The sequence below is a fragment of the Netta rufina genome (genome assembly GCF_964035555.1).
Source record: "Netta rufina genome assembly, chromosome: 3".
Taxonomy (NCBI): Eukaryota; Metazoa; Chordata; class Aves; order Anseriformes; family Anatidae; genus Netta; species Netta rufina.
This window is the reverse complement of record NC_140125.1, coordinates 54,213,450-54,226,188: the sequence shown is the minus strand read 5'-3', so window position 1 is coordinate 54,226,188 and position 12,739 is coordinate 54,213,450. Positions and strand designations below refer to the sequence as shown.

General features: G+C 35.1%; 1 protein-coding gene across 1 annotated transcript in view; it reads right to left on the bottom strand.

The window, feature by feature from the left end:
• ESR1 (estrogen receptor 1) overlaps positions 1–12,739 on the bottom strand; it is a 139,696-nt gene that overhangs the window by 46,213 nt on the left and 80,744 nt on the right. Inside the window, exon 5 of the mRNA XM_084285268.1 lies at positions 12,188–12,523. Coding sequence (XP_084141394.1) covers positions 12,188–12,523 — 336 coding nt within the window. The remainder of the gene's footprint in view (positions 1–12,187; positions 12,524–12,739) is intronic.

Here is a 12,739-nt window from a genome sequence, read left to right as displayed (position 1 = left end):
AAAAGACTCACAATAAAAAACATAACACTGCATGTATGCTTGGGGAAAAAAATAAAGGTGCATTTGGTGTTCATATCAGAGTAAAAGATTCTACATAGCTGTGCTTATATGAATACCAAGAGGGTAGAAAAATGAAGGTGAATGAGGCATTAATAAATATGCTGGGTTTTCACTGGCAGCTCTTCTCTGTCAGCTGAGAACATACCTAGATATATGGCTTTTAAAATGTGCCACACATTGATTTATTGCACCATCTCTGAATGAAATACTGAAGGCTTCCTTATCCTCTTGCAAAATTCTGTCCTGCAGAAGAAAGCTAATTCTGAGCTGCCCTTTCCAAAAAGTTTGCCACATGCTTCTGTTGCTTCAAATCACTATTTGAACCACTATTCAAATCACTATTCAAACCACACAGACCAAGCTTAGCCCAAAGAACTTCCATAACTTTTTGTTGTCTTTGTGGAAGACAAGGGCAGAACAGCTTCTCAACAGCATGCATGAGAATAGACAACCACAAAGTAATTCAGCAGAAAGCAAACCAGATGCTTCCTCTATAATCAAAACAGCAAATGCAAATGAACAGCCAGTCTTTGTCTCCTGTGAAGTAGTCTCCTGTACGCTAGAGTTGGAGACTAACTGTGATCCTTTGTGTACTAGGATGCATCTTGATAAATCACCGTGGGGTCTTCTTTCAAAACAAGGAGCTAGGGGAAATTACCATGCTTCTTCCTCCCTCTCATTCTCCAACCCCTCACAGCTCTGCCATAATATTTCAGAACGTATTTCAGAACATTCAGATCAAGCAGAAATACTCAAAGTTTAAATTACACATCTACTTGACCAAGCAGTATAAAGACTGCAAATGGTGCCAGTAACTAGTTTTTTTTTGCCTTTTGTACAGGAAAGATTGGAAAAGACCTCTCTGTTGAAGCTGAAGTAAAGAGAAATTAAATTAGAAAAAGGCTTGAGTTAGAGCTGTATTTTACCATTGACACTACAGATAATGTGAGCACTTCCCTTTCTAGCACCCTTAACACTTGCCTGATCATTCCTGGCCTACTGTCACCCTCACATTCCATCTGACTCAACTGTTCTGCAGTGAACTGGACTGGGGAACTCACACACATTAAAGGCAAGTTGAAACACACACCCACACCCACATTAAATGTATATAGATATATATGTAAAAAAAATACAGATGTGTGCATATATATATATAAAATATATACATATAAATATATATATATATTATGTTATATATGTGAATGTATATATATATATTCTTAATGCAGATAAATTCTTCTAATTTGCACAACTGCCCTAGCTCAGGCAGAAGCAGCAGGGTAGGAACCACTCTAGCCATCACTGCAACTGGAAGAAATGCTTGTGAAACTACAGTGTCACAGCAGTTGAAGCTGATTTCTACCAGCAACTGCAGTCCCACCTCCAGCCCTTTCCCTTGAGTTGCATTCACATTTGTATACTTTTGACTATGCAGTGCAGCTTATAGATGTTTTACAGCACAGTGCTGGTATTTGGACAGCTCAGCTCCCTTCCACTCCTGTAATGTCTGGGCCAAAATGAGGCAGTAACAACTGCTGGAGATGAGGGAAGGACTGGACTGCAGCAGTCATCATTGGACCTTTCTAAGCTGCTGATCAAGGTTTACATTACCAGTAAACATCCTCTTAAAATCAATGGAGCTCAAGCACATGGCAGTCTAGGCAACACATGGCCAACCTCTAGCATGCTGAAGGGTATTGGGTTCTATATGTGATTATTCTTCCCAATCAGTGCCTACTGATTTCCAAAGTGCATCCTACAAATCTATGTGAAACACACTTGAAATATCACTTTTGTAGCAATGAAAGGAGATTTCAGAAATAGGTCATTCATGCAGTAAAACTATATTCATTTACATTAGCATGGTAATATTATTATTTTGGGTATATTCAGGTCAGTTTTTTCTAATAGAATGAATATATCTAGTCAGAAACTGTTCAGCGTTTTTAGTAAACACTTGGCTCACTTGTCAGTCACCTGTATGGCCATTTCTCTATTTGAAGCCATGCTTTCTGAGGGATAGCAGCTGTTTTAGAAGATGTTTCATCATTAGGCTATTGACAAGATTTAATATTCTTTGGAAAAAAAACTAATTAATCATATTCCCTATTCTGTGAATCAAGTAAAATGAGATATCTTAAATATTATTTTTTTTAATCACCTCAAATGCTCCAGAATGTAATTTAATGGGGAACACCTCAGTTTATCTAGAGTCTAAGTGAGATTTTGAACTGTACGTTTCCCCTTGTCTTTATATTAGCTTTATTTCCAGGCCTTGTAACTTCCTACTGGATTAACTTAAAAAAACTCCAAACCAAAAATCCTATGCTACAGAGACAAAATCACTGAAATTTATGTCAATAGGTTTTGTTTTCTTTTGTTTCTGAGATCAGCCTACTCATAAGGAATACTACATAACTGAAAGAATCGCTGGGTATCACCCTCATCCCCAGAAGTGCCTAGATAGGGAAGGGTGCAGGACATTCAAGATATTCATTCTTTCTTCCTGGTTCTATGACTCCTCTCTTTGAGAGGCTTAAGAAACTACAGGTCTAGACCCTGGCTCTAGGTGAAGCGATAAATAATTTATCTTCATCTACCTGCTGAGTACTGTTGTGGACAGCTCTGTTTATCAGAAGGAACACCACCTTCCATAAGGAAGAAAGAAGACAATGCTTTCTTATGGCCACTTTTATCATAGAACAAACTTCTGGAGGAGTGATTTCTCATTCTCCATTCCATCATTGGATATGCTTTAACTAGCTTGCTTTTACTAGCTTGAATTCACAGCAGTTTGTAACTAAAAGACAGACAAAACAAAACACTCTTTGCATACATAGTTCATTTCCTGGAGAGATAATCAGAGAAAATAAATGAACTGTGTAACAGATGTGTTATATAATGCACCATTGTAGCAACACAAACAGGCAAGAGTCTATCTGGAAAAAGTCCACAATAATTCCTTCTTAATTATTTCTGTGTATCTTAAAAACCCCTACATATCTAATGTGAGACTTTAGTGAATGGCTCGCTTGAACAGAAAACTAATACAGATAATATTCAAATAACCTCTAAGTTGGAATTACAGATGATTGTGCTCAGATATGTAGCACTGGAAAGAAACTAAAAGAATTATGCTGAAGTTATTAAACATCAAGTAAAAAGGGCCAATTTATGTGAATTATGTGAACAGGGAACAATGGGTATGTGCGCATGCACATACGTATCGCATCAGTGCTTTCCAACAATTGCATATTCTTTTTGCAAATTATTTTCAGAAATAAATAAATCAGGAAGGATCATTACTTACTGTTTACTTAGAGTGGAAATTAATGAGCGTTTCCTGGAAAGCTCCAGGGTTCAGCATAGCTGAAACCTCTAAGACAGCTATGTTCATCCAGGAGTGTAAATTATTTATCAGCTAAGGGAAAATACCAGAAAATGTTTTTATAAAGGGATCATTTATTTTAGAAATGAAATAAGTTTAAGTATTTCTTTCATTAAATTTTAGATTAAAATATTAAGATTAATAAAATTAATTTAGATTAAGATTATTACTGTAGATCCTCCCTTCTGTCTCTCTCTTTTTTTTTTTTTGCCCAAACCCATAGAATTTCATATTCAATTGTTTAATATCAAAGAAACACGTAAGTTATAGAATGTTCAATGAACTCCATTATGTAAGTAGTTTTTGTTAAAAGAACATTAGTTCCTTCTTAACTGTTGGGTATTATTTCTAATCTGTCACTATAACACAAAAAGCTAAACAAGATTACTTATATATACATTGTTTCTTTTAATTCAAATACTTCTCACTCTGGAAATTTCTGAGCAGATTCAGCCTTATAATAGCACTTTGGGTCTTGGTTTTAAAACTGCTGTGCACAAAAAGAACCTTACGTATGTGAATAGTTCCATGATCTTATGAAATGTGTTTAGATATGTACAAACTTGTAAAAACAGAGATTTACAAGATAATTTCATATTCAGATTTAAATTTATATTTTAGCAAATACTAATTTCAGGGATATTCAGATAAACACATGTATTTGAGGTTCATGGCTCTAAAGAATGCCATAAAAAAAAAAAAAAAGTATTTATTATGCTGAGATAAAAAATGGATGATATTGGAAGCTTTTATTAATTGTTTTCAGACTATTCACTTCCAAAACAAAGAAGGGAACTAAGACATTTCTGGGAGGACAAACATTATAGCATTTAAAAGGACATATTGGGCTGTCACAAAATGTCACACATGTTGTGACAACTTTTATTGATTTGTCACAAAAATGTAATGAATGTTAGCTAAATGTTAACTAAATGTTAGCTAATTTCCTTATTTTTAAACATTAAAAAACATATTGGGGGGGGGGAAGGTGGGTGAAAAGAGAGAGAACTTTCAGCTCATTTTACATATTCACCTCCATCTTAACAAAAGCACATTTATTTAGAAGGGCAATAGACATTTCTTGTTCCTTTGCACAAAGAACAATAATTATAGCTATGCAACACAAGTGAAAGACAATTTCTGTCATTCTTGGTATCTTATTACAGCTTTACTAAATATTAAGCACCTAGAAGGCTGGATAACATGCTTGATTTAATAGTTCTTTGCAGTCACCTTTCAAAGTAACTACCTCTGTGAATGAGAATACAATAATTATTTAATATCATAATTTTGAAAAAAAAATCACCTCACATGAAATAGCGCTCTTAACTGCAGCCACAAAACTTTGCTAAAAAGAAATACAAGCAAATGATGCAAAATGGAATCAACTCATGACTTAATGTTCAGAATCTCATTCATCTGGACAAAGAAATAAAATCTGGAAAGTTGCAGAATTAGCTTTATGACTTTATAAGAAAATCTAGTGAGAATTAAAAAAAAAAAAAAAAAAAAAGAAATGTTGCAAGCCATGCATTAGAAAACCCTCAAAGGTATACTTCTGAGATTATTCAAAGACTCCATTTATTTTATGATTAGGATCATCACCAAATAAAATTTAGTAATATTCCTAGTATGTAAACCAACAAGCAGATAGATGTTATGGGAAAAAAAAAAAAAAAAAAAAAGTTGTGAAGAGACTGATCTAAGTCTAAGCAAGGTCCTTGTGATTGATGAAACTGAAGAAACTGGGGAATCAGTCACTACCTGGTCAAAGAAGAATGGTGATTTGACTGTAATCATGGAAGAGCAGCTTCCTCAGCAATTCAGTGTTTCTATCTCTACAACATTTTTATCTCTGCAATATGTACTTTATAGTCATCCTTCTGGCAAGTGACAGATGCTGATGGGTTTGTCGGACACTGTCTGTGTCTCAGACAGAGGAAGGAAGCAAGTAGTAATTCCTTTTATATATGTGCATATAAATACTTCACAAGAGCATGGGCTTTTACTGATCCCCATGTACCAATGCCTGTGATCTTGTTATCTGCCTCAATTCATCTTCTTTTGCATTTCTTTGGCTTCTTGTCTGCAGCAAAACTGCCCATACCCAAACTTTTCCTGTACCCACACACAGTTCTGTTTCCCTGCCTTTATTTCAAAAGCTCCTCACCAGCCACCCAGATGAGTCCTGGCTTGCCCCTCAGCAGTGCCCAGGTCCAGGCTAGGTTGTGGAGGAGACAGTGCACACAGCATTCCACTCGGCAACCCCAAGGTAAAACGCCAGCAAGTTTTAAAATTTAAAAGTCCTTTCAGAAATTCAGTCTAAACATAACTTCATGTGAAACATTTTGGAATAAGAAAATGTGATAGAAAATACACACACTTAATGTTATTAACAGACAACTATTCTTTCTCCTAAAAGCTTTAACCTAGATTCAGAAACCTTGAGGATGAAAGTTGAGCTAGGGCATTGTTTTCTAAATACTTTTCCCCTCTTCACCTTGTTTCCTCTGTCTGAAAATTTACACAATTGAATCACTCCAGTTTCAACATATTCTTGTACTCCACGCTGACACAAAAGTCCTTGGGGGAAGACTGGAGCATGAAGCTCAAAGACAATGGCTTGGAAGGGGAAAATGGACAGGGACAAGGGCACATCTTCAAAGAGCCCCTGAACAAACTACTGGCCTCCAGCAAGAACCCTAGGAATATGTAAGAAGTCCAGGACTGAGTTGCTGAATTTATTAGATTCCCAGTATCTTCTCCTCTGATCCTGCTGCATTTGATACTTTTTCTCCCTGTTGGAGCCTTTTTGATGCTGGTCAGCCTGCTAACTCCAGCTTTGATGCAGTTATTTCCCCCTCTACACTCCTACACTCCTAGAGTTTGAAAACATTGCATTTGGATACCTCTTACATTTCCAGTATCAGAGCTGTTATTCAAACCCTGGTCCTTTTCCTCCTGCTATTACTGTCTTCTAGTTTATTGTATCAGCTATTGAAAGCATTGCCTGTTTATAGTTTTTGATCCCACACATGCCTGCAGCCAAAGTCTAAGTACCTTTCTGAATACTTCTGCTGAACTGTTCCTTCTCTGCTTTGGCTTTTTCCCACCTGACACAAGTTCTCAGTGCATGTAGCTCTCCCCCACTTCTCCCTGTTCTTTAGAATCCTTTAGAATCAGTGTCTTCTCCTCAGGATCTTACCAGCAAACCGTTGCACTACATTGTCTGGTCCTTTTCTCTACTTTAAATTTCTCTACAGGAGGCAATACACCTCCCTGTATTTCAAAAGCACTAAAAGACAATTCTATAAATAGTCACAGTAAAAGCTACTTGCAAGAGCAGCTTTGTCTCACACAGTACCCAGAAGATGACCAAGGAGGAGAGAAAGGGCTGTTGTTTTTTACACAGTATAGACATGAAAGACTAAAGATGCCTCACACAGTAAGAAAACACAGTGATGAAAAGCTTTTATATGATATCCAACAGTTTTAACCTTACTCTGTTGCCTCACATAATCGTGCTATTGCATGATACCTCTCAATCTGCTGTTTGAATACAAATGATAACTTACTATGTTATTCCATTGTAAGGACTGATTCTCATCTCTTGCATTCATGGCAATGAACTGAAACTTTACAAAAATTAAATTAGCAAAAAGCATCCATAAAGTGAGATCCGGGTGCTTGCTAGCATTCCTCTTTCACTTACAGATGTATTGGCTTCCTTTATTTTCAGGGTATTAGTTAGACTATCACTTCTACAGATTAAAGTAACTGATAAGCAGAGGATTACTTTTTTTCTAATAACATTGCTGCAAAACTCCACAGGAAACCTACTAGTCAAAGGAGATATTTTGCAGCTATTTTGGAAGGTCTGTTAAAAAAAAACAAACTATTACAGCAGCTGCAAGTCTTGTCCTTTTCAAGCTAATTGCAAATTACTGCCATAAGGACTACTGCACATGAAAACTCTGCAAATTGCCCCATGCCTAAACACATCTAGAGTTACTAAGATACACCATTCGTGTACAAGGTTGCTTTCTTTCCATTACATGTTCACTTTTTTTATTTTTTTTTCAAGGTTTGGTGTCACTGAAGTGCAATGTAAAATTGTGGCTATTGTTGGCCTCTTTACATACTGTTCCTAACTTAACAATCAAAGCAGTTTAGAAGGTCAAATAAGAAAACAATATCTTTAGAAAATAGCAACTTCTGTGGCTTTGAAACAGAAAAAAAAAAAAAAAATCAGTGCCAAAATGTTTATCTCCTCGGTTCATGAAGCCATAAAATAAGTACAACACCGTGAATCATCTCAAAACTTCAAAGCTTGTGTGCCCAGCGTACCATTTTAGGGCTATTAAGTTGTACAGCTACTGTACTTGTGGTAAATAGTTATACAAGATTGTAGCAGCAGTGCCAAAGATTTCACCCTTACAACAAAATCTCCTTAAAGCTACACTCTACCATGAGCTCACTGTGTGAACTCGTTATGTCTCTTACCATCTCAAGATCCTCTCCACAAAAAAAAAAAAAAAAAAAAAAAATTAAAAAAAAATGTTGACCATTGGCAATACCATCCTCCTTTAGAGAATACAGAACTTTAGATATAGATATTATGATATAAACGTAAATGAATAAGTGAATAATAAAGCACAGTGAGTTAATTCCCTTGACATATCAGCATTTCTGTAGAAAAGCTAATAAATGGTTTTGCTCATTGTATAAAAGACCATGAGCAAAATTCACTAAACTAAAAAAAAATAAAATATATATTATTCAAGATTGAAGGTGGTAGTATATCCCCAAGATGTTATGTAGGCTAAGGAGAAAATAGAAAGACACGTTTTTCAGGAATACATGATTCAGAAATGATCAAGATGGTTACTCATCTACTCCAATACCTGTTAACGTGTGATTTTTAGTGATTTGTCCAAATTAAATGGTAAAAAGCTCAGTTTACATGTGTACAAAAATTCTAGCCCACCACAATCTGTTTGCACCTGCACTGAGTGCAGCTGCTTGCTATCCCAGCTGGCTAGGGTAATCACAAGGCATCACTACTGTCTTAAAGAGGCCATCTGGGAGGATTTAAGCCAAAATACCCATTAGGCCATGTAAAGAACAGGTCCTGTGGGGCATCCTGAATTTTTTGTGTATGTCATAGGACACTACAAGTTTTTTGCACGTGTCATCTGGCAAGCCCATTTGTATCAGTGGTCAAGGTTTCAAAGGAAAATTAAAACAAGCTTTTATGGACTTGGCATATTATGAAATGCACTGTCATGGGAGAACTTTGCTATGAGCTCAGTTAACAATCGTTAACTTGTTATACATGTACTTATCGTTAATGTGTTATACTTAAATACTGAAGACTGTTCTTTAAGGTTATGCACAACAAGCTGCCACAAGTTCTCTTTTCCATAGCAATTTGTCAACATCATCAAGACTGCAGAGTCATTTTATGCAAATTTGTTAATACGAAGTCAGAACTTTGAACTAAAGCTGAACAACTTAAAATAAAAATTTGGATCAGTTGTCACTTTTACAATAAGGGCACATCTGCAAAGCTACTCACTTCAATTTGGAGACTGTCCTCAGCATGGCTTTACAACAGGTCTCTGTCCATGTTGTACTAGGCAGCTGATTACAGTGATTTCATTATTCCTTTTTGCAGAATTAAGTTATTTCTAACAAGTCCATCTTCTAATTAGCTGTTTCTTCATCCATGACCACTTATTTACATCATCAGAAAGATTGGCTTACCAAAACAAGGACTTTACAAGTTGCCTTGACACACTTGCTCTTAACACCTACATGGCAATATTAACTCCAAACACAATCCTGAAAGTCCTTTTTAAGCTGCATCTTCACTGAATTTCTGTTCTTTTAATATCATTTTCTTCTATCCTCAGCAAATATGCTCTCAACCCAGCAACTTACATCAACTTTGCTCCTTCCTATCCATCTGCTAAGAGTCTGCATTTAACTAAATGAACTTGTGCAGTGCTTCCAAGGTTTGAGAGATGTGCGTAGGAGAGGTTGCTTCCTGTAACTGTGTTTGGTACAGGTTAAAAGCACATTCGCTCTTTAGAAAAATGTTTTTATCCTGGCTTCTGAAGCTTGAAACTGTAGTAAATTAGTTGAGAAAATAACTGAGTGGAATCCCACAATGCTGTTGGACAAAGTAAATAAAAGAAAAAGCAGTTGCTCGGTTTCTCTGTTTATGTATAATGAATATGAAAAAACAAACAAACAAACAAACAAAAAAACTAATTAATCAGTATTGTGTAATTCCTAGTAATAAGACGGTATTCAAATGTAACATACTGTAGAGGTGAAAATATAACTTATGTTATCAGAAACATTTCTCTTAAAGTACAGCTATTACTGAATAGTACATTAGTACATTACAGAAGAAAACTTCAGCAAGCAATCCAAGCAAGAGTCCTATCTTTGAAAGATGATTATTACTTCCATAAATTAATATAAAAACTAAGAATACTTAGACTTTTCTAGAACCAAAAACATCCCTATCCTCCCCCCGAAAAAAAATAAAATGAAAAAAAAAAAAAATCTTTCCAGAGCTATGTAGAGACATATAAAATATTGGGTCTTAATTCTTTCTAAAATACATTAATTTATGCTTTTGGACATGTATACAGTTGTGCAAATCAGGATACCAAGAACCAAAGAGGTGTCAAGCAAAGACATATATTCAGAATACCCAAACTATTCATATTCTGTGTTAAAACTTTCATTTGGTAAGATTATTCGTAAAGTGTCAAATTGGTATAACTATGACTGGGAAGGGAAGGGATTTTTATTTTTTTTTTAAAACGAAGTTCACCTGTTTTATATCAAAATTCACCTGTTAGAGTGCTTATTCATGTATATACACAGAGACATTTGTCTTAGTTTAATTAGTTTAAATGTAAAATACATTGGACATACATAAATAATTGATAACCTTCTACATTTGGTTTTCCAAATCAGAAGTTTGCTTAGGAAACAAAAGATATTATTTGGCAAAGCAAGCTGGGTTTTGATCTTTCCTGGATGTAATCATCTTGGAACAAGAAGTTTCATGGAGATTTCTGAATAAAAAATAGATTTGAGTTCCCTAACACTGTTGCTATATACCAAAACACATTGTGATTAATTACATTAACTATCTAAATCAAATGTCAGAGAAACAAATGTTTCCAGTTGGAAAACATACTGAATTTAGAATGTGGTGTATTCATACTGGGTGTAAAGTAATGTGTTTGTTTTTTTTTTTGTTTGTTTGTTTTATTTTTATCAGTTAGATTAATTATCTCTCTAAAATCAGTAGATATATCATTTGAATTCAGCTGTTTTGATAGTGTATCACTTTAACATTATGATCATATGTTCATCTTCCAAAGACATTTTCTAAAGGCATTATCCAAAGCACATCAAATTAACAGAAGAATGCATCTTTGACTTGAACAGACTGTGGATCAGGCTTTAGCCACTGAAAGAATAAAATTCTCAGATGATTTCCTATGAGATATGATGAGAAATGGAACACTTGGAGGTTCTCATTGGTCATCGCTGGAGCCCACAAAGTGACATGTGAAAGGTGCTAAAAAAGGAACCCATAAGGACTGGAAAAGACTCAGGTTTTATGGGTTATTGATTTACCAAGAACAATCTTGCCAAGTTTAAATGCAGAAAAACAGAAAAAGGGCATAACCCAAGTAATGCTGTTGAGGTAATGTACTCTGTAATAGTGAGTGAAAACTGTGGAAGTGTTCTCCAGCATCCTTTCATAAGACAGCTACATGATTTTAATGAAATAAACAGCTCCAGTAAAAACTTTAAGAAATCAGAATCCCAATGAATTTAAAATATAAATTATTGTGTATGCTGGTATTTTACAAAGTAAAATTACAGGATCTGTAATAAATTTTTAATAACCATTTAAATGTTAATTTATTGAAAAGAAACCTTGTAGACTGACACTTTTAAAGATGATGAACCTTAATTATGAAACTGCACTCTCAATTAACTGATATTAATTAATTAAACTACATGAAAAAATGTATAACATAACTTCAACCAAAATGGTCTCTCTATTCTTAAATTCCCTCATAGAAATGAGGGATTAAAGGTAAGCAACTGTGATGCAACAAAATATTAAAAATAACAGCATCCACTTCCAGTGGGAAAAAATATTCAGAAAAAAAATGCTATTCTGTATCTCTTTTCAGACCCAAAACTTATGGAAGAGTTCTAATTTATGTTTGAATTGGTAAACTGACAATTAAATTAATAATACTGAAACTTATGAGCTTGGGAGAAATGTTGAGATATATTACAAAAATCTGAGTAAACATGATCTCAAAAGGGAACTAAATAATTAATGTATTTAGATTGAACAGATTAGATTCAGTTTTTATTAATTTATTTTAGCTTAAATTTTTGTTTGTTTGTTTTTTAATCTGAAAACAGTATTTATATTCCCCAAACCATACAATATTCAATCATGCAGAGAAAATATCTTTTCCTGCACTTACAGTCAGGAAAAGATTTAAAGTCACTTATATTGCCCTGTAGTTTTCTATCAACCAATATGACATGAAATTTGTGATTTATTTTTTTAATTATTTATACTTGGGAACAATTAGTGTGAAATTAGGAATTTAAAACTGTATCTGTAATCATGTCATGTTTAGCCTTTTATGCTCCACTGGGGCTCTCTTTCCTTACCTGGAACTCTCTTTGCCCAGTTGATCATGTGCACTAATTCTCTGTCTGCAAGGTTGGTCAACAGGGTCATCATAGATGCTTCGTTGAATGGTCTGTTTGGGTCATATTCAGAATAAACTATGGGTGGCTCAGCTTCCAACAAGGCACTGACCATCTGTTCTGCTGTCAAGGACAAGGCTGGACTGTTCTTCTTGTTATGTTTAACCACTAGTGGACTTGTCCAAAGGGTGGGAGCTCGCAGCTCTGTAGACGTAGCCTCCCCGTTCCTGGAATCTTGTTCCTCTCTTTGCCGTTTCTGTTTCATCATTCGCCCGCCTCTGCGGTCCTTCCGGATTCCTAGAGACACATAAGAATATAATGAACTCCTTTCCTTAAACACAGGCATTACATAAATATGGCCTCAGCCAATCAGAATCTGTTGTTGATAGACCTATGGAGCATTAATGCCTGGTTTATTTTGTCAAGGCTTCTTCCTACACATGGAATCTTACATGAGTAGTTGGAGAGAAAAAGTATTTCAAAAAGTATAGTGTCAGGAATAGTGACAAAAGG